General features: G+C 41.2%; 1 protein-coding gene across 2 annotated transcripts in view; it reads right to left on the reverse strand.

The window, feature by feature from the left end:
* The window catches only part of OGA (O-GlcNAcase), a 33,969-nt gene that overhangs the window by 4,335 nt on the left and 7,111 nt on the right, over nt 1–22,523 (reverse strand). Inside the window, exons 4-14 of one of the 2 annotated variants that reach the window (XM_003825499.5) lie at nt 21,406–21,536; nt 18,959–19,130; nt 17,281–17,379; nt 14,986–15,270; nt 11,481–11,639; nt 10,081–10,694; nt 9,216–9,390; nt 5,174–5,259; nt 4,107–4,211; nt 2,597–2,682; nt 2,139–2,331 (exon numbers count right to left, since the gene is read on the reverse strand). In XM_003825499.5, coding sequence (XP_003825547.1) covers nt 2,139–2,331; nt 2,597–2,682; nt 4,107–4,211; nt 5,174–5,259; nt 9,216–9,390; nt 10,081–10,694; nt 11,481–11,639; nt 14,986–15,270; nt 17,281–17,379; nt 18,959–19,130; nt 21,406–21,536 — 2,105 coding nt within the window. The remainder of the gene's footprint in view (nt 1–2,138; nt 2,332–2,596; nt 2,683–4,106; nt 4,212–5,173; nt 5,260–9,215; nt 9,391–10,080; nt 10,695–11,480; nt 11,640–14,985; nt 15,271–17,280; nt 17,380–18,958; nt 19,131–21,405; nt 21,537–22,523) is intronic. The other variant, XM_034931345.3, reaches the window with a different exon arrangement.

Below are 22,523 nucleotides of genomic sequence, written 5' to 3' on the forward strand. Positions count from 1 at the left end.
TGGTATTGGATCCTGGAACAGGAAAAGGACATTAGCAGAAAAAACTGGTAAATAAAGTTTGGTGTCTGATTAATAATATACCCATGTTGGTTACTTAGACTTCACCAATACAGAAAATGGATAAGGAGTATACAGAAACTCTGTTTTAACTCTGCAACTTTTCTGTAAATCTAAAATCATTTAAAATACATAAAATATTTTAAATTAACGTATTCCTTACATGAAAATGTGCAAATTTTATGTTATTTATATTTTACCACAATTTTTAAAAAGTTCTTATGCTGAAAAGTGTCAGATGTGGAACAGCAATACATCAGCAGCTCAATCACCAGCATAGTGTCAGTGTAATCCCAAGTAAGCGAGGCAACACCAAACCAGCCTTTTGTTACACAGCCATGTGACTAAGGGCAGAAGGTAAAATATAGAAATAAACTATGAAGAAAATGAGGCCAGGCGCGGTGGCTCACGCCTATAATCCTAGCACTTTGGGAGGCTGAGGAGGGCGGATCACCTGAGGTCGGGAGTTCGAGACCAGCCTGACCAACATGGAGAAACCCCGTCTCTATTAAAAATATAAAATTATCCGGGCGTGGTGGCACATGCCTGTCATCTCAACTACTCGAGAGGCTGAAGCAGGAGAATTGCTTGAGCCTGAGAGGTGGAGGTTGCGGTGAGCCAAGATTGGGTCACTGCACTCCAGCCTGGGCAACAAGAGTGAGACTCTGTCTCAAAAAAATAAATAAATAAATAAAAAGACTATGAATACTTTGGTGTGGTGGAGAGGGATAGAGAATTTTAGAAAAGGAAAAGAGAAACAACATAGAAGAAAAGAAAAAAGTATCACAAGTAGGGGTCCAAATATCTTATTTACTGTGCATAAAAACTATCCTCAAGAAGGAACTATCTAAAAAATGCATATACTGGCCAGGCACAGTGGCACGTGCTTGTAATCCTAGCAGTATGGGAGGCCGAGGCAGGCGGACTGCTTGAGCTCAGGACTTTGAGACCAGCCTGGGCAATATGGCGAAACCCCATCTCTACAAAAAAAATACAAAAAAGTTAGCTGGTGCGCAGTGGCTTGCACCTGTAGTCCCAGCTACTTGCAGGGCTGATGCAAGAGGATAACTTGAGCCTGGGAGGTCAAGGCTGCAGTGAGCCATGTTTGTGCTATTGCATTCCTGGGTGACAAGGTGAGACACTGTCTCAAAACAACAACAACATATACTGATGTATAAACCAAAATAATCATGTAATGTGTTGGCCAACATGGGGCATAAAACTTTTTTGGAGATGAAAAATGTATTTAAGTTGGGACAGGACAGACTTATTAAGAAGTGCTCCTATCACAAAGTAGACTCTCAAGAGAAGCTCACTCTTATTTTTAAATCACAATGTAGAATGCATTATTCAGAAGGCAAGTTATTAACCTTCTGAGAAACCACCAAATAGATTTAAATTACTTAAATTGTCCTGAGTACTCAACAAAACGACCATAATATCTTGTTTTTTGTTTTTTGTTTTTTTTTTTGAGACAGAGTTTCACTCTGCTGCCCCGGCTGGAGTGCAGTGGCGCCATCTCAGCTCACTGCAACCTCCCCCTCCTGGGTTCAAGCAATTCTCCTGCCTCAGCCTCCTGAGTAGCTGGGATTACAGGCACCCGCCACCACACCCGGCTAATTTTTTTTTTGTATTTTTAGTAGAGATGGAGTTTCACCACGTTGGCCGGGCTGGTCTTGAACTCCCGACTTCAGGTGATACACCCGCCTTGGCCTCCCAAAGTGCTGGGATTACAGGCACGAGCCACTGTGCCTGACCAAGACCATAACATCTTTAAGTATGAAACTTTAAAACAAAGAGGAAAAAAATGTTCTTTGTCTTTATTGTGTTTTCACCTGAGGAAATATTACAATAGTACTCCCAAATAAAAAACTGTCCCAATATTGGGGAAACAGTGAAAAATGTCATGCTAAGAATAAGCCATAAGAATTCTTTCTGCAAGAAAATTAATTTAGAAAGCACTAAGATTTTATGATGTATCTATGTACTTTTCCATTTTAGTAAGTACTTTAATAAAAAATAAAAATAAATAAATAAAAAAGACCATTACACCATAGTATAATTCTTAACCTGTGTATTACCTCAGCCTCAGAGAGTTCCTTGTCACCATTTGGCTTGGTATACTTCTCCTGCATGAAGGGGATCCAGGAAATTTTACATTTTTTAATAAAGGGGGTCACATCTACAGTGCCCAAGGCATAACCACATATGCCATCTTCATCTTCTAGGACAAAGCAGTAATCCAGGCTGAGGGAAAGCAGCCCTCCTACTAACCTGCTCAGAAGAAAGAGGCCACAGTAAACTTTTAAGTTGCTAATATAAAATTCAGACTTCAGTGATGCAAGACCCACTGTACTTGCATGCACTTACGGAAGCTACATTTGGTGTAAGAAACTAGAAATGCACACATATTCAGATTTTACTAAAGCCAAAGTGGGATTTAAAATAAATAAATATATTTCCAGTCATCACCTCCCCTCAACCTTGATAAGCCTCGCTATGAAAGGTCTACTCTCAAATCCAAATACTTATCACATACTTGTCTCCAATAAGATCAGGCTGACTTTGAAAGGGTAAACCCACTCCATCGTCATACATTTCTCTGCAAATCTTGTACACGGATGCCTGAAAATATAATCTAGTTAAGCAACACATCAAGAAAAATGGCAGCAGAATCTAACAATATAACTCACAAGTCAGTCTGGGGAGGGAGTAACAAAATGGCCTGTCAGAAACATCTATCAGAAATATCACCTCTTCTTTGTAAAATAAAGATTTATTCATTGAGTCAGATTTGTAAAACCAGCAAAAAACAGCAAGGTTTTAGGAATACTGAGAATTGGCTTTTGCAGAGGATGGTTTTTGTTTTTGTTTTTTGAGACAAAGTCTTGCTGTCACCAGGCTGGAGTGCAGTGGTGCAATCTCGGCTCACTGCAGCCTCCACCTCCTGGGTTCAAGTGATTCTCCTGCCTCAGCCTCCCAATTCGCTGGGATTACAGGCATACGCCACCATACTCATCTAATTTTTTTTTTTTTTTTTTTTTGAGACGGAGTCTCACTGTCACCTAGACTGGAGTGCAATGGCACGATCTTGGCTCACTGCAACCTCCGCCTCTCAGGCTCAAGTAATTCTCCGGCCTCAGCCTCCAGAGTAGCTGGGATTACAGGCACCCGCCACCACGCCCAGCTAATTTAGTATTATTTTTTATTATTTATTATTATTATTATTTTTTGAGACGGAGTCTCGCTCTGTCGCCCCAGGCTGGAGTGCAATGGCATGATCTCGGCTCACTGCAAGCTCTGCCTCCCGGGTTCAAGCCATTGTCCGGCCTCAGCCTCCCGAGTAGCTGGGACTACAGGCACCCACCACCGCACCCAGCTAATTTTTTTTGTATTTTTAGTAGAGATGAGGTTTCACCATGGTCTCGATCTCCTGACCTCCTGAACCGCCTGTCTCGGCCTCCCAAAGTGCTGGGATTACAGGCATGAGCCACCAAGCCCGGCCTATTTGTATTTTTAATAGAGAAAGGGTTTCACCATGTTGCCTAGGCTGGTCTCGAACTCCTGACCTCAGGTGATTTGCCCACCTCGGCCTCCCAAAGTACTGGGATTACAGACGTGAGCCACCGCGCCTGGCCCTGTTACTGTCTTTAAACAGTCTTGCTTTTTTTCTTTAGCTGATTGTCAACAGCCTGTAGGTACTTCACAATTGAAAGAAAATTACAGAACACCAATATATTAGAGATAATTAGTCTAAGGACAACACATCATTTAGACACATTAACTATTTTGTAACTCCAACTCTGAATACATTTCATCTGACTTTCTCAAGGGAGAAATTAAAGAACTTGGCACAAGATGTAAAAAGTCTAAACTCCTTAAATTTTTCCTTAAATTTCTCAAGATACATTGAATGTTTTAATGAACTTTCTCCATCTAAAGTTTGCAGTTTTAAGACAGAAGGATTCCTTTAACCAGTGAGTTAAAAGGTTAAGTTTTAAGTGTGCACCATACCCATACACCAAGTTGGTAGGTAGAGAGACAATTACCTCATCCTTAGGAAAATAAGGTCTGATAGTATAAACTTTGGAGGTAGGAGTCAGTGGAGGTGGCTGAAAAAAGAGATCATTTGCCCCATCAATTGGCAGCAAACGCTGTGGGAAGAAAAAAAAGGAGATGGATTAGTGTGGGGAAGGTATCCATTTTTTTAAATGGGTGTGCACTGCAGATTACCAACTTATATTAACTGGCTACTGCAGGCAGACCTAAAGAAGAGGGGTGTACTATGCTTTACTAATAGAAATACCTCTTTGCTGGGGGAGGGGAGTGCTTCTGAATAGAAATTACCCACTCTGAGTTACAGCTTTAGTGGCATATTAATGGGGATTTAAATTTACAGTAAAAACAAAAACAAAAACAAAAACAAACCTATTCCAATTATGACAAATCTATTTTTTTTAAAAACCTATCTTAGACCATCTCCCTACGATAAGATGGCAGAACAGAATGTCAGGAGGAGAGGTTTGGTCTGAAGAGGGTTATCTGTCCAGGAGACGCTTTATCCCCAAAGCAATGCGCTTCAGTTTGCTGTGCGCAGCAGAGCACCTGTTGAGGGGAGAAAAGTAGAGCACCTAGAAAGTCCATGAACAAATTCCAGCAGCAAAAAAACTTCCTATTTTGTTCATATTTTCAGCAATGGACAATTCTTTCAAGCACATATTTATAAAATAATTGGATAAATATCCAAAAGCTCTTTCACCATTTATTGGCATAATTACTATTTTTTGTTCATGGAGTTTCCACTGGCAGACAAGCATGCGCGCATTGTGCATTGCGGGCGCAGATTAAAATGCTGTGCGACCTGCAAAGAAACAATGTGAAGTGTATACCTAGAGCCGCTGCGCTTCGCAGGCGCGGGGGGGATTGGCAGCATCTCCTTCAGAAATTACTGTGAAAGAGGAGGAAAATTTGATTTAAAAATCCAGCTATGTAACTAAATTGAATTTGGGACTAGAAAGCCTTCGGCAGACCAATCCTTCCAGCCATCTGATGCGCAACATAAGGTTTCTCATAAAACAAAGAAAATGTCAATTCAGTTGTGAATTCATATTGATACCTGGAACTCTCCTGCTAGACCACCTCTAAAGGCCCAGGGTTCTTGGTCTCCAATTAAGAATTGTGCTGAAGAATGACTACGACACCCTGTTGAGATCAGATCCAAGCGGAGAACGTTACGAGAAAGGGGATTTCCTGGGGTCTCAAATGTCCAACAAACTGACAAACACTTCGTGGAAATAACTCTCTAACAATAATCAGGGTTTCAGGGCAAGGCTATGATAATAATTATTATTTTTTAAAATGTTAACGGCATTTCAATACTAATGTTCCTTCCTCCAATTAATGAATAATCAGTATTATCAGTTCTACTCTTTAATTACTGGAAGGAAAGTAAGTCCCAAGTTTGTCTGAGTCAACTTTATATATTATACAAATCAAGCTAGCTGCTTGCTGTCATAAAATTATAGTAACTATTAACTAAAATGACTGATAGATAATTAGACACTTTATTATCACAGCCCATGAAGGAATTCAACCTGTCTGAAGTCACATTTTACATTTTGAGGAAGGGTACAGGTAAGGGAAAAGGGCGGGGGAGAAGGATTAATCTTGTCAGAAAACTAAGGTCAGTAGAATAAAATACAAGAAATTAAGTTGACAAAATGAAACATAATGAGAAAAATTTTTTTGGACAAAAACAATTCAAAATCAGACTTGGCTAATAATACCAGTCTGACAGACTCTGAGAACTAAGGAAAGCCAATTGATGTTATTTTGCCCAGAGCTAAATATACTTTTCTTAAAAGTATGACAGTATCTGGTTCCTCTGACCAGCCATTATAATAATCTTTGCAATACACTGAACATACACATGGAATACAGAAGTCACTATTTAAGGTCACCAGTTAACTAACTTAATAGGCAATAACACTAGCTAACAGTAAGACATAAAGGCAAATGTTTGGAGGCCAAATCAAAATCACTTGCCTAGTCTTCTGACAAGATAAAGCAGCGCAATATAGTTCTTTTCCATTGGAAGACAGCATTCTACCTCCTGTTCAAGTTAACAGTCTCATCAGTACAATGTGCTAGTCAGACAGTCCCAAAGCAAACCAATTTTTTGTTAACAATTCAGGCCCATTAAGAGTTTGTATCTGGTTTGTCATTTTTCAAGGGTAGGGGTACTTTTAAAAAACATAAAATGTAGTATTTGTAAAATAAATATGAAACAGGGTCAAAATTTAGACTATACGAGAACCTGTCCCATTCCGTAACTCAGTGTAATTTACACTGCAGGAAAAAAACTATACCTCTCAAACTTTAAGATCAGCCAATTTCCCCTACCCCCTACTTTGAGACTACAACATAACTAGCACTTCCAACTATTACAATAAAAAGCTGCATGTACGAAGAGCTGTGTAAATGAAAACATGGTTAATGCCTCAGTCGCTGCGCAAACGTGACTTCAGTTCATGTCTACCGCCCTTAAATCTACCTGAGCTACCTCACAGATAGAACCTTGCAATTTAAACTAATTAATCATGACGCGCTGTGAACATCTGCCGCTGTCCATCCAATAGTAGTAGACACTTGTGCTGAGGATTCTCCCATCTGTACACAATGGGGAAGAAGATAATAGAAGTCATTAGTAATCAAAAGTACTGCATAGCCACATTGTTTAAAGGACTGAATGCCAGCTGGACTGGAGAGAGGAGGAAAAGGAAGGGTTCCAATCAGTAAACCCCCTGAAATTACTACAGAACCAAGAAAATACTCTCCCTGTCGTGAGCTTTTGTAAAGCTATGTGGATACGAAAAGATAATTATTTAAAACTTCTAAGATGTTATAAGGGGTGTCCAATCTTTTGGCTTCCCTGGGCTACACTGGAAGAACTGTCTTGGGCCACACATAAAATACACTAATGATAGTTGATGAGCTTAAAAAAAATAAAAAATAAACTCACAATGTTTTAAGAAAGTTTACAAACTTGTGTTGAGCCACAGGCTGGACAAGCTTGCTATAAGAGCTTGAGATTGTGTAAGAGGTATCTATATAATTTTGGAAAGCTACCACCATAAATGCTCAGTGCAGAGATAAACCCTGAGAAGAGAAAGAAACAATACTGTGTATCATTAAGAATTTAACTTTTAATAATTCTTAAATTAAAAACTGAATATCAAATGTTTTCTGTAATACATTTCAAGCTCAATAATCCAGATTTCAGGTTCAAAATTCCTAAGGGCCTTAGAAACTTAAGTTTAAATCCCTATAAGAATGAATTATAAGAACCTGAGCAGAAAGCTGGAAGGCAAATGTTGTCATCCAGCAACCAATATTGAGGTCTCTTGAGCCTAAGGGTAGATGTCTCCCATGTACAGGAGCTATACAGAGCCTACCCCCAGCCCCACAAGATGAAGTCTCGCTCTGTCACCCAGGCTGGAGTGCAGTGACACAATCTCGGCTCACTGCAACCTCCACCTCCTGGGTTCAAGTGATTCTTCTGCCTCAGCCTCCCAAGCAGCTGGGACTACAAGCACGTGCCACCACGCCCAGCTAATTTTTGTATTTTTAGTAGAAATGGGGTTTCACCATATTAGCCAGGCTGGTCTCAAACTCCTGACCTCGTGGTCTGCCCGCCTAGGCCTCCCTAAGTGCTGGGACTACAGGTTTGAGCCGCTGCGCACGGCCAGTATTTCCTTTATTTATTTATTTTGAGATGGAGTCTCCCTCTGTCGCCCAGGCTGGAGTGCAATGGTGTGATCTCAGCTCACTGCAACCTCTGCCTCCTGAGTTCAAGCAATTCTCCTGCCTCAGCCTCTCAAGTAGCTGGGATTACAGGCATGCACCACCACGCCTGGCTAATTTTTGTATTTTTTTAGTAGAGACAGGGTTTCACCATGCTGGTCTCATGCTGGTTTTCACCAGGCTGGTCTCGAACTCCTGACCTCAAGTGATCCACCCGCCTCAGCCACCAAGAGCGCTGGGATTACAGGGGTGAGCAACCGCACCCGAAGCTATACAGAGCCTTTTAACATGAGGTCAAAATACTCTCTTCTACCTGTTATTACAGCAATCCAAAAAAAGTTATCTATTTTCAAATTAACAATCTGAGACTCTACTTTTAGTAGCTAATTAGTTGTATCACAGGGAAACTTTTTTTTTTTTTAATATTTAAGAGCTCAAAGGTATACAGGCAGAAAGTGGAAAATCTCACTACTACTTTTTATTCTAAGCTCACGGTGTTTCAGATATCTATTTCACAACCAAGACCATGAAACCCATCATAGTATTTGTGACTACTATGAAAACTATGACATGTCAGTCAGCCTTGCTGCCTGCTGTGTGCTGTATATAAGTCCATTACATATTCCTTATAGCTGGATTGAAAACCTGAAAATGAAATGAAGTCCCTAGAGAAACTTGGCCATGCTGGTGCTTTTTACCAAGTTTGACAATTAAAAAAAAAAAAAATCAGTGTTCAAAGGAGACATACAAAAGTCCATTTAATGTAGCAGAGATGTTTAGGGGATTACAATTTCTATCCCCTGGTAAAACCAATACTTGGTAGAAGGATAAAGAAAAAGCCACGTGAAATAATACTGAATAGCACCAGAATAGCCTTACACTAAAGCTCGCATGCGCACAGGGCTGGGAGGATGGCTTCCTCTTGCCAGGCCCTTTAGGTCATTTCAGCAATTGTTCTGTTAAACATAGCATTAATGTTATCAAGACACAGCAAGCAGCAGAAAGCTTGTGGAGTCACATTTCATAGTGTCTCATCTCCAAATCAGATAAAAGTGGTATACAGGGTTCCATCCAGAAAGCATTCAGTCAGAGCAAGTTAAAGTCAGTACTTTCTAACATACTTTTAAGATACTTATGCTGAATTAGCCCAAGGGAGAAAAATTAATGTGCTTGATGTATTTACTAAGACTTGCATCTCAAGTCTTCAATAATGCCTATTTTTGAAAGAAACCTAGGCAACGAATTGAAGAGACTTGGAAATGTGCCAATTCCCTAAATGTTTTTCTCCCTGTGGGATAATTTTTTTTAAAGGGACAATATATTTGAGGAGAAGAGATTATTCCTGGTGCACCTACCTAACCACTGTACAAAAGACTTCACCATAGACATTATACTCTTGATATCCCAAACATAGGAGTACATGTCATAAAGAATTGTCCTGTTGGCACAATTGGAGAGCCGAGTGAACATTCCCATCACTAGTCCACACATCTCTTCAAACTTGGCTGCTCGTGACCGCCATTCTTCAATCTATTGAAGATCAATAAAAAGACTCAAAAAATTGTAAGCTTAACAAAATAATCTGAGACACAGTTACACATTAAGCTGCTTATGTTGTCAGGTACTGGCAATTTATCTTAACCATTAAAGTATCATTTTGTGTCTCCCCAAACTGACAAATATTCCTAAAATAATGACCTTTCCTCATTCTTAACTAGAAGGGCAAACTATGAAACTGAAGGTACCAGATTTAGTAGAGTCCACATCCACTGTAAAGAACATACTTTTTTTTTTTTTTTTTTTTTTTTGAGACAGTTTCCCTCTCGTCACCCAGGCTGGAGTACAATGGCACGATCTCAGCTCACTGCAAACTCCGCCTCCCGGGTTCTTCAAGCGATTCTCCTGCCTCAGCCTCCTGAGTAGCTGGGATTACAGGTGCCCGTCACCATGCCCGGCTAATTTTTGTATTTTTAGTACAGATGGGGTTTCACCATGTTGGCCAGGCTGATCTCAAACTCCTGACCTCAGGTGATCTGCCCGCCTCTGCCTCCCAAAGTTCTGGGACTACAGGCATGAGCCATCATACCCGGCCTAAAGAACATATTCTAAAACATGGTCAATTTTCTGTCAGTTACAGTGTACTCATTTAAGAACCTTTTCCACATTACCAGTATGGGGAACCACCCAGGCTTCAGCAGCAGGTACATTAAACATACTCACTTTTTCAGAGTCTTTTCCTTTGCAATTGACACTGACAACACTACTATTTGCTCGAAGCCATTGAAATTCCCGTAACATCTGTGCTCCTTTGGGTCCATGCTCATAAGGAAGGTAGAATAGATCAGCAAGTAACTGCAAATCCTCCAGGGTCACTGGTTCCGCAGTGTACAAAGGCTTTTCATTTGGACCTGGCACAAACTGCTCCTTGTTTGTCTGTTCATCAGTTTGCATGGGGGCAATGTCACTAATACAATCTTCTTGCATGGACATCTCTGGGGATTTTGATTCAGCTATGCTCTCTTTATCAGTGTCCATTGGTTTCAATTCCTCTGCCATTTTCGCTTCAACAATTTCACTCAGTATTTGATTGTCATTCTTGTGGTCCGTTTCTTCTTGTTTTTCCACTACCATGTCCATGGGTTCTTCATCAGGCTGTTTCTTTTCTTCTTCCTTGGTCAGAGTAGTAGGCTCACCACTCAAGGCTGCTCCCTGGCTCATAATGGGCTCCTGATAAACTGTTGTTACTACAGTTGTGGCATTTAAAGAGGGTGCTGCAACTAAAGGAGTCCCATCAACTACACTTGCTTTAGCTCCACTGTGTGCAACTTGCCTACCTACAAAAATAAATAAATGTATAAATAAAATGGTCACAGAGATAATCAGAATTAGAGATAGAACACATTAGATTCAGAAAGATGCTTTATCATATTTGTTAAGTGGAACCTCAATTTTAGATCCAAATTAATTTGACCTCTAAGAAAAATGAGATTTCTCTATACTACTAGGGATGCAGGAATGGAAGGGCGTTGGGAGGTAAACATGCCAACATCTACTATTACATTCTCTTTTGAAAATTTGTGTCTAAAAACCCTTAAATTACTTCAAAAAATATGTTTTTAAGAGAAATTAGCATTCCATCAAAATAAAAGCTAATATTTAAGACCAAAAGTAAGATTTAAAAATCCTTATTCTCTAGATCCCCCAATTTCATTTAATTTCACTTTGCTTAGTGGGCATAAGGTAAGGCACATGACAGTGTTCTTTTTTTTGAGACAGAGTCTCGCTCTGTCACCCAGGCTGGAGTACAGTGGCTCAATCTTGGCTCACTGCAACCTCCGCCTCCCAGGTTGAGGCGACTGTCCTGCCTCAGCCTCCCAAGTAGGTGGGACGACAGGCGCATACCACCACGCCCGGCTAGTCTTTGTATTTTTAGAAGGGACAAGGTTTCACTATGTTGGCCAGGCTGGTCTCGAACTCCTGACCTCAGGTGATCCACCTGCCTCGGCCTCCCAAAGTGCTGAGATTACAGGTGTGAGCCACGGCACCCGGGAGACAGTGTTCTTTACTTTGTGACTCAACTATGTGATCTAACCCCCTTAACAAAGAATGGCCAAACTCACTGCTGTATTGATGAGGCACACCAAACTCTTGCAACCATTCTGTTAATGCTAGCTTTAGAGCCATCTGTGGACTATAGAGTACATCAGTTTCAATATCTTCATCACTGCCTTCATTTTCTAATTTTATCTGGATGGACACAGTACTATCTTCACTGTCAGCTGCAAAAAATAAAATAAAAAAAGAGCACAAAAATAGTTTTGATTACAAAAGCCTTCTGACAAGTGAGAAGAATAAATGCAACTAGTTTTCACAGTAAAACCACAGAAACAAAGAACAGAATGAGAACAAACCTTAAACATAAAAATTCAAATAAAAGCAAGACCCTTCACCAAACCATTTCATATAGGATAGTAACCTAAATGTAATGCTAAATGTAAAATCTCAATTGAAATAAGAAATATAAATTTTAGTATCAGTGGAAGAGTCAATCTTAACCGTCTACTGCGTACTAATTGTTGGGAAGTCAAGGTCAAAAGTACCATGCTTTTCGTATGAAGAAAACATTGCATAGCCTTCAGGGCCTTGTAACTTCTTTTTTTTTTTTTTTTTTTTTTTTTTGAGATGGAGTCTCACCCCGTCACCCAGGCTGGAGTGCAGTGGCAGGATCTTGGCTCACTACAAACTCCGCCTCACAGGTTCAAGCAATTCTCCCACCTGAGCCTCCCCAGTAGCTGGGACTACAGGCGCATGCCACCATGCCCAGCTAATTTTTCTATTATTCGTGAAGATGGGGTTTCACCATGTTGGCCAGACTGGTCTCGAACTCGACCTTGTGATCTATCCACCTGGGCCTCCCAAAGTGCTGAGATTACAAGCGTGAGCCACTACATCCGACCGTAACTTCATTAATAAAGGCACTGAGGGAAAAAGAAGAGGCCAGGCACGGTGGCTCATGCCTGTAATCTCAGCACTTTGGAAGGCTGAGGCGGGCAAATCACCTGAGGTCTGCAGTTTGAGACTAGCCTGGCCAACATGGTAAAACCCCATCTCTACTAAAAATACAAAAAATTAGCCAGACGTGGTGGCAGGCACCTGTAATCCCAGCTACTCGGGAGGCTGAGGCAGGAGAACTGCTTGAACCCAGGTGTCAGAGGTTGCAGTGAGCTGAGATCGGGCCATTGTACTCCAGCCTGGGCAACAAGAGCAAGACTCCGTCTCACAAAAAAAAAAAAAAGAGATAATCGACAGAGACCCACAAATTAGCACACATAAGGCAACAAAGCTCTGAGCCAGGATAGTGGTAGAGAAAATTAAGTCTGAATTTTTTGATTTTGTACTTAAAAACTCTCTATTCTTAGCTTTCCTTAATATTTCCTACATATGTCCCAGGTTTGGATAGTGTCTGCCACCCTTAATATGTTCCATGCTGTGCCTTAAAAGAAGTAGGAGTTAAGTGCCATGTACGCTGACAGCATTTAAATTATATTCCCAATTTGTTTTTTATTGAGGGGAGGAGGATGACAATGACTGAGCCAAACAAAAGGGAGACATTAATTCAATAAACAATTCAAAGCAGAGGTATGGAATTGAGAAACAGACGACAACTATTAATATTACTACATACTATCATGACACTTCAGTAGCCAAAATGGGCCAAAATTCAGGGAACTTCAAAAGTTCAGTGTTCAGGCTGGGCACAGTGGCTCACGCCTGTAATCCCAGAACTCTGGGAGGCAGAGGCAGGCAGATCACCAGGTCAGGAGTTCGAGACCAGCCTGACCAACATGGTGAAACCCTGTCTCTACTAAAACTATAAAAATCAGCCAGATGGGGTGGTGTGCGCCAGTAATCCCAGCTACTCAGGAGGCTGAGGCCAGAGACTCGCTTGAACCAGGGAGGCAGAGGTTGCAATGAGCCAAGATCACGCCACTGCACTCCAGCCTGGGCAACAGAGCAAGACTCTGTCTCAAAGAAAAAAAAAAAATTTTCAGTGTTCAGTGTTTTTAACCTCCAGTCCACAAACCTTTAACGCCCAGCAAACTCTCCTCATACTTTGATCCAGCTTAAAAGTCTGTGAAATCTCTTAGCAAAAATAATCACTCTCTCCCGTGTTCACACAGCACTTTATAAATTAAACTATTACAACACTTATCACACTATAGTACAATTGCCTATAAGCCTTACCCAACACTAGACTGTTTCTCAAAAGTAGGAATGGCTGGGCGCGATGGCTCACGCCTGTAATCCCAGCACTTTGGGAAGCCCAGGAGGGCGGATCACCTGAGGTCAGGAGTTCAAGACCAGCCTGACATGGAGAAACCCCGTCTCTACTAAAAATACAAAATTAGCCAGGCATGGTGGCACATGCCTGTAATCCCAGCTACTCGGGAGGCTGAGACAGGAGAATCACTTGAACCTGGGAGGCGGAGGTTGCAGGGAGCTGAGATTGCGCCACTGCACTCCAGCCTGGGCAACAAGAGCAAGACTCCATCTCAAAAAGAAAAAAAAAAAACTACTTTATTCTTTGCCCCCTCAGTGCCCATGAACATGCATCTGCCCCATGACAGATTATTTAAATGTAAATAATTATCAAGCACCTTACTTAGAACTCTATTAATTAGAGATTTTTCATAAATTAAAAATTAGTAAGCCAATGTCTAAAATAAGACTGTATTCCATTCGGCCAGGCAGGGTGGCTCATGCCTATAATCCCAGCACTCTGGGAGGCCGAGGCAGGTGGATCATCTAAGGTCAGGAGCTCAAGACCAGTCTGGCCAAGATGGTGAAACCCTGTCTCTACTTTAAAAAAAAAAAAAAAAAAAAAAAAAAAAAAGCCGGGTGTGCCTGCAATCCCAGCTACTCGGGAGGCTGAGGCTGGAGAATCGCTTGAACCTGGGAAGCAGAGGTTGCAGTGAGCTGAGACTGCGCCACTGCACTCCAGCCTGGGCGATGGAGCAAAACTCCATCTCAAAAAAAAAAAGAGTATGTTCCATAAAAGATAAATGTAAGCTGAATCTAAATGATCTAAGTGACTCAAGAGTATCTAGTTATCTAAAATATCCTTTTCAATAAAATTGCCTGAAAATACATTTTATCCGAATGATTCTAGAGATAATGGAAACACTTAAAGACTGTCTCCTCTAGTACTCAGACTTCAAAGACTGAACCATATTTTATTTTTATTTATTTGATAGGATTTTCATCTGTTGTCCAGGCTGGAGTGCATTTCCTGGGATTATAAGCGAGCCACCACGCTGCTTCTGAATCATACTAAAAAAAAAAAAAAAAAAAAAAAAAAAAAAAAAACTAAGGCAAAGAGGTTAAGTGACTTGTCCAAAGACACTCAACCTTTCTTCTATCATATACATCTTCATCAACAGAATGAAACAACATACCGTAATAAAACCACTTGGTTTTGTTTCCTCCTTAGTAAAACAAAATACATTTTTTAAAAAATAAATAAAACTGTTTAAGTTGTGATGACAAAGGAATGCATACTTTCCACTGGCTCTAGTTAACCCCAGCTCTCCTCCCAAGGTGAAGGATCAAGTACAGGCTACTTACTCATCACTACATCTTTTCTCACTCCATTCATGTTTGATTTGTACCAGGTGGCAAGGGTGTGGATAGCAACATAGTTGGCTTCAAATTCACAATTTGGATTAGTGAGGACTCCTTTTAACCGTGGGATGAGTTCTGTGGATCTTCCTTTGTACGGGCCCAGAAACAGTCTCTTCTGATCATAATCATTAGCATGAATGTTATCCCAGATTACTGGAGCTCTCTTAATAATCTTAGAAACCTCTTCGATGGACTCTACTGGAATTTCTTTAGAAACAACTTTGGGACCTAGAAATAATGACAACCGTTTGTTAAAAGAATCATGGTTCTTGGCTAGATGCATTGGCTCATAACTGTAATCCCAGCACTCTGGGAGGCAGAGGTGGGCAGATCATTTGAGCCCAGGAGTTCGGACCAGCCTGGGCAACACAGCGAGACCCTATTTTTTTATTTTAAATTAAAAAATATATTTAAAAAAAAGAATCATGGTTCTTTAAAATATACTGCATATATAACTTTTTATTGTGTTTTCCTTACATGTACTTTTTTTTTTTTTTTTTGAGACAGAGTCTCGCTGTGTCGCCCAGGCTGGAGTACAGTGGTGTGATCTCGGCTCACTGTAAGCTCCGCCTCCTGGGTTCACACCATTCTCCTGCTTCAGCCTCCTGAGTAGCTGGGACTACAGGCACCCTCCACCACGCCTGGCTAATTTTTTGTATTTTTTAGTAGAGATGGGGTTTCACTGTGTTAGCCAGGATGGTCTCGATCTCCTCACCCTGTGATCCACCTGCCTCGTCCTCCCAAAGTGCTGGGATTACAGGCGTGAGCCACTGCGCCTGGCCCCTTACATGTACATTTTATAACAACTTTTCTTTTTCTGAGACAGGGTCTCCTCTGTTACCCAGGCTGAAGTGCAATGGAGTAATCATGGCTCACTGCAGCCTTGAGCTCCTGAGCTCAAGCAATCCTCTCACCTCAGCCTCCCAAGTAGCTGGGACTACAGGTGTGCCCCACCATGTCACAGTAATTAAAAATTTTTTTGTACAGATAAGGGCTTGCTATGTTGCCCAGGCTAATCTTAAATTCCTGGCCTCACTCAAGCCTCCCACAGCACTGGGATTACAGGCACAAACCACTGCACCCAGCCACAATTTTTCTTTTGAAAACACAACATGTCTTTTACTGAGCTTTAGTTTTTTCGTTTTATAAAATAGAAGAGTTTCCTAACGCTGCTTAAGGATGGGATCAATACCCTTTAGCCCAATTCCCTATAAATCTTTATTATTTATTAACTGAATTTTTTTTGAGACAGGGTCTCATTCTGTTGCTCAGGCTGGAGTGCAGTGGCATGATCACAGCTCACTGCAGCCTCTACCTCCCGGGCTCAAGTGATCCTTCCACCTCAGCCCCCTAAGTAGCTGGGACTACAGGCGTGCACCAGCCCACCTGGCTAAGTTTTTTATTTTTTCTACAGTCTCTCTATGTTGTCTAAGCTGGTCTTGAACTCCTGGGGGCTTCCACCTCAGGCTCCCCACTCAGGCTCCCCAACCATGATAGATGTTTTTTCATATTAAGAGAATATGTAAACTTTGTAAAAGAAAGCGTATTTTAACAAGTTCTCTGGGCCAGGTGCAGTGGGTCACATGTAATCCCAGCACTTTGGGAGGCCGAAGCGGGCAGATCACCTGAGATCGGGAGTTTGAGACCAGCCTGGCTAACATGGAGAAACCCCGTCTCTACTAGAAATACAAAAATTAGCTGGGCGTGGTGGCGTGTGCCTGTAATCCCAGCTACTTGGGAGGCTGAGTCAGGAGAATCGCTTGAACCCGGGAGGCGGAGTTTGCAGTGAGCTGAGATTGTGCCACTGCACTCCAGCCTGGGCAACAAGAGCAATGCTCTGTCTCAAAAAAAAAAAAAAAAAAAAAAGGCCAGGCGTGGTGGCTCACGCCTGTAATCCCAGCACTTTGGGAGGCCAAGGCGGGTGGATCACGAGGTCAGGAGATCGAGACCATCCTGGCTAACACGGTGAAACCCTGTCTCTACTAAAAATACAAAAAATTAGCCAGGCGTGGTGGCGGGTGCCTGTAGTCCCAGCTACTCGGGAGGCTGAGGCAGGAGAATGGTGTGAACCCGGGAGGCGGAGCGTGCAGTGAGCCGAGATCATGCCACTGGACTCCATCCTGGGCGACAGAGTGAGACTCTGTCTCAAAAAAAAAAAGTATTCAATTAACAAGAACAAGCAATTTCTGTAAGTCCTAGTTAATTCAAGTTTGACTGTATAAATCTTAAAAGACTTACCTGTCCAAAGCACTTCAATTCCAGGTAGAAGCTTTTCACCCACAGTCCTTAAATATGGAGACTGAGACACATTTGGATAACAGAAAGTGCCACAGTATTCTAAATGTAGGGAGAAAAGTAAAAAAGTCAGAATTAAAATGCTCATGGGTTTTCTCTGTTTGTTTTCTTTGAGACGGAGTCTCACTCTTGATGCCCAGGCTAGAGTGCAGTGGCGCGATCTCGGCTCACTGCAACCTCCGCCTCCTGGGCTCAAGCAATTCTCCTGCCTCAGCCTCCCAAGCAGCTGGGACTACAGGCGCACGCCGCCACGCCCGGCTAATTTTTTTTGTATTTTAGTAGAGACGGGGTTTCACCACGCTGCCCAGGCTGGTCGCAAACTCCTGAGCTCAGGCAATCCGCCCGCCTTGGCCTCCCAAAAGGCCCATGGGTTTTTGAATGTGGAAAAAATGTCTGCCAATTCTAAATTATTTTCATCTAAATGATAAAAGGCCTCCTACAAGGAACTAAAGTGGGCAGTTCATTTAAGAAATTCATAAAATCTGATATTTTTCCTCCAACAGTAGTACAGATCAATTCTTATGATACTACAGTTACTAGAAATACAAGTTTACTAAAAAAACAAGAACTGTAGCATTTTCTACAGAATTCTGAATTGCCTACTTTTCTCAGTTACAATTAAACGCCAAACAGAATGAATTGATAACATCATAATAGAACTAATACAAGAATATGCCAATGGCAGCTGGGCACAGTGGCTCACACCTGCAATCCCAGCATTTTGGGAGGCTGAAGCGGGTGGATCGCTTGAGCCCAAGAGTTCGACGCTAGCCTGGGCAATATGGCGAAACCCCATCTCTACCAAAAATATAAAAATTAGCCAGTTTTATAGCTCGGTCTCTAAATAAATAATACAAACTTAAAAGTAAAATTTAAAAAAAATTTTTTTAAAGGCATATACCAATGGCTATTAGTACTCAACTGCAACTTAAACTGTAACTTGCAGCTAATTAATTCCCAGTATAATCTTAAAACTTTTGGGTACTAATGTAGTACTCAACTAAAATAAGGTTCTCGGCTCACAATACACACAAAGAAAGTTAAATAATTTAATCTAAAATTCTTCCTGAACAGGGAAGTGTGGGGAAAACTTCCTGTAAGTTGAATTTTGAGAAGCAACTAAGAGACTAAAATATTTTCAATGAAAGAAACCAGAGGGGCAAAAAGAAAGGAAAATGGGAAAAACTGTTAAGCTTTCTATGCTGACTACTTGAAATAAGAGCCCAGATGGGAGTGGGAGGAGTGCAAAAAGGGACAGATATGCATGGGCAGAAAAAGGGGACAAGTAGGAGGAAATGAGAAGTGACTAAGGTAAAAGCAATGTAATTTGGTTTTTCTCCAGTTTTCATTTCAATACTATCCCTCTTTTAATATTGACAATGTAATGTTCATATACTTCCAGTACTTAAAAATACATAAAAATCTTTTGCCTAGTCAGTTGTCATTTATTAGTTCCTAAAATTTCTCCAATTTAGGATCTTGAAAAATGTCTTCTAAAAAAAGATTCCTACTTTTACACACCAAGGGAGGAGGGAAGTGGAGAGAGAATGGGGCCCATGGTCCTTTATAAGTTATATATTCCAAGAAGACTAGTTAAATGTAAAGCCATTATATACAATACCTGTGGGACAGAAGAGGAAAGTTTCTGGCTCTCCTAGGTACTGATAGATTTCATTTGTGATGGAGACCTGGGCATGAGCAAAAGAACTGAATACCTCTTTGTCTGCTGCACACATATTATGGTCTATATCATCAAAAAGCAAAGCAAATGATCTGCACCCAAACTGAGAAACCTAGGAGAAAAAAAAGAATCAAGAGTAAAAAAATTAAGAATTCCAAACATTACAGCGTTAACAGTTATACTTAAAATCCAGTATTTTCCTTACTAGAATGTTCAAAGACAGATTTATTGTTTTTACATTTTCAATTAAAAAATCGTAAGTTAAATAGTTTTGGGACCCATTTCTCATTTGGGTTTGAATGCACTACAGGCTGAGTATTCCTTATCTGAAATGCTTGGGACCAAAAATGTTATGGATTTTGATTTTTTTTTTTCCTGGATTTTGGAATATCTGTATTATATTCAGCATCCCTAACCTGAAAATCCAAAATCTGAAATGCTCCAATGAGCATTTCCTTTGAATTTTATGGAGCTCAGAGAGTTTCATATTTTGGAACATTTCAGATTTCTGAATTAGGGATACTCAACTTATATGACAATATGATCCAACAAAGTGGCCTAGCCTCCTAGTCCTCATGGGCTGCTGCTGATTGTAGAAGACCCAACAAAGTCAGAAAAATACAGAAACATGAGTAAGTAACCTTAAGACATGAAAAAGCCAGGCTGTGTCCTAGACCCAAAAGGCACACTGATCCCTTTGCAGATAAACCTAACCAGGTATGAATCAGAAAGAATAGAATTTTATCAAATAGTAAAATAACTTCATTCATGAAAATTTCAACTGCCTTAAATTTTTTACCAGACATTTTAATGCCACCCATATAAATCTTTGCCTAAAGAAATAAGACATGTATATAGAAAAACCAGCAAACTAAAATAACAGAAAAATGGGGCCGGGCGCAGTGGCTCACGCTTGTAATCCCAGCACTTTGGGAGGCCGAGGCGGGCAAATCATGAGGTTAGGAGTTCGAGACCAGCCTGGCAAACATGGTGAAACCCCATCTCTACTAAAAATACAAAAAAATTAGCCAGGTGTGGTAGCACATGCCTGTAATCCCCGTTACTCAGGAGGCTGAGGCCAGAGAATCGCTTGAACCCAGGAGGCAGAGGTTGCAATGAGCTGAGATCGCGCCACTGCACTCCAGCCTGGGCGACACAGCAAGACTCAGTTTCAAAAAAAAAAAAGGAAAATGGAAACCCCCTACATTGGACCAAAGGAAGTCTGCAGCTTTTACATTAAGCAGACTTTACACTCAATTAGGTTCACCTAGTCTGTTTTTCTTCTCATCTTGGGAAACTAGCCATTTCCAGACATCTCTTTGTCCATATAATTCAAGAAACTGATGTCTAATAGGTAAAACCCTGTTTCTATAATCTCAGTTGTAAATTCAAGCCAAGCAGCCTAGGGTATATATAATTTCTCGGAATGTGGTTCTTGACCACCAATCACCTAGATTCCCGGTCCCCACCTTATCCATTTGGGAAATAAAGTCCAGTAGTCAGCATTCTTCCAAGCTTCACTTCTAATCATTCTTTTAAGGCAGTTCTTATGCAAATTGAAATTTGAGAAGAACTAGTACCTCCAGTAAAGCTCTTTTTACTTAATTTGGAAAATATTCCTCTATCAGAAGGATTCAAGGCTGGGTGCACTGGCGCACGACTGTAATCCCGGCACTTTGGGAGGCTGAAGTGGGTGAATCACCTAAAGTCAGGAGTTCGAGACCAGCCTGGCCAACGTGGCAAAACCCTGTCTCTACTAAAAATATAAAAATTAGCCAGGCATGGTGGTGTGCCTGTAACAGCTACTCAGGAGGCTGAGGCATGAGAATCGCTTGAACTTGGGAGGTGGAGGTTGCAGTGAGCCGAGATTGGGCCACTGCACTCCAGGCAACAGGGCAAGACTCTGTCTCAAAAAAAAAAGGAAAGAAAAAAAAAGCATTCAAAGTAAAAAAATTCTTATAGAAACAAAGAAATAAAAAACCAGGCATGGTGACTCACACCTGTAATCCCAGCACTTTGGGAAGATCATGAGGTGAGCAGTTCGAGACCAGCCTGGCTGGCATGGTGAAGGCCCTGTCTCTACTAAAAATACAAAAATTAGCCAGGCATGATGGCACGCACCTATAGTCCCAGCTACTCGGGAAGCTGAGGCAGGAGAATCACTTGAACCCGGGAGGCGGAGGAGGTTGCAGTGAGCCGAGATTGTGCCACTGCACTCCAGTCTGGGCGACAGAGCAAGACTCTGTCTCAAAAAACAAAACAAACAAACAAAAAAAGAAAACAAAGAAATAGGAATTTGATTTCCTTTTAACATCGTAAAAGCAACTGAGTAAACTTCTAGTTTCAAGTACATAGTCAGGAAAAATGAATAAAAAGTAAGGAGTTACCTGGTCCAATTTACGTTTCAATGTGGATACTTCCTTGGGGTTAGAAAAAGTGATATCCAATCCAGGTGAGATCGCATAGATGAACTCTATCTCATATTCTCGTGCAGCAGAGATGAGAGTCATAAGTTGCTCTAAAGAACAGAGTCTATGTTTTTAGAAAGCAGAACAGAAAACTAAAAGAACCTTCACTGAAGGTTTAACTGAAGAGGTTATTTCTTCTAACTTACAAGAAAGGAAAAGATCCTCACATTTTACAAATTGTCATGTCCAACTTAACAACAGGCCATACAAAATGGTACAAGCCTGAAGTGATTTAATGTCACAGTAAGGGAAAAAGAATAGTTTTCACACCTTTGAAATCTGAACCAACAGAAAATAAGAGGCCCTTCTTTTTCACTTCCAAATAGTTTCTTATCCTTTTGGGGAAACAGACTAAAATCAATAAACATTTTCCTCCCTTTCATTGCCACTTCTCAAAAACACTGAATTGTCAATTCTCTTACTGAACTTAAGCCATTTCTATTTCCTGCAGCATTTGAAAGGCATAAAATGCAGCCGCTGCTTTTTTGAGAGCCTTGCTCTGTTGCCCAAGGCTGGAGTGCAGTGGCACGATCCTGACTCACTGCAACCTCCACCTCCTGAGTAGGTGAGATTACAGGCATACCCGGCTAATTTTTGTTTAGTAGAGATGAGGGTTTTGCCATATTGCCCAGGCTGGTCTCGAACTCCTGGCCTCAAGTGATCCGCCTGCCTTAGCCTCTTACAGTGTTGGGATTGCAGGCATGAGCCATGGTACTGGATCTTGCTTTTTTTTTTGTTTTGCCATCTCTGAACAACTGGAATTCCTAACTAAATAAACCTACACATAACTACTTTATAATATGAAAGAAAGAAAATGCTTTCTTAAGAATCAGGGTAGGCCAGGCCCAACGGCTCATGCCTGTAACCCCAGGACTTTGGGAGGCCAGGCAGGAGGACTGCCTGAGGTCAGGAGTTTGAGACCAGCCTGGTCAACATTGTGAAACCCCATCTCTACTAAAAATACAAAAATTAGCCAGGCGTGGTGGCACATACTTGTAATCCCAACTACTAGGGAGGCTGAGGCAGGAGAATTGCTT

The sequence above is a fragment of the Pan paniscus genome, chromosome 8, assembly GCF_029289425.2.
Source record: "Pan paniscus chromosome 8, NHGRI_mPanPan1-v2.0_pri, whole genome shotgun sequence".
Classification (NCBI taxonomy): Eukaryota; Metazoa; Chordata; class Mammalia; order Primates; family Hominidae; genus Pan; species Pan paniscus.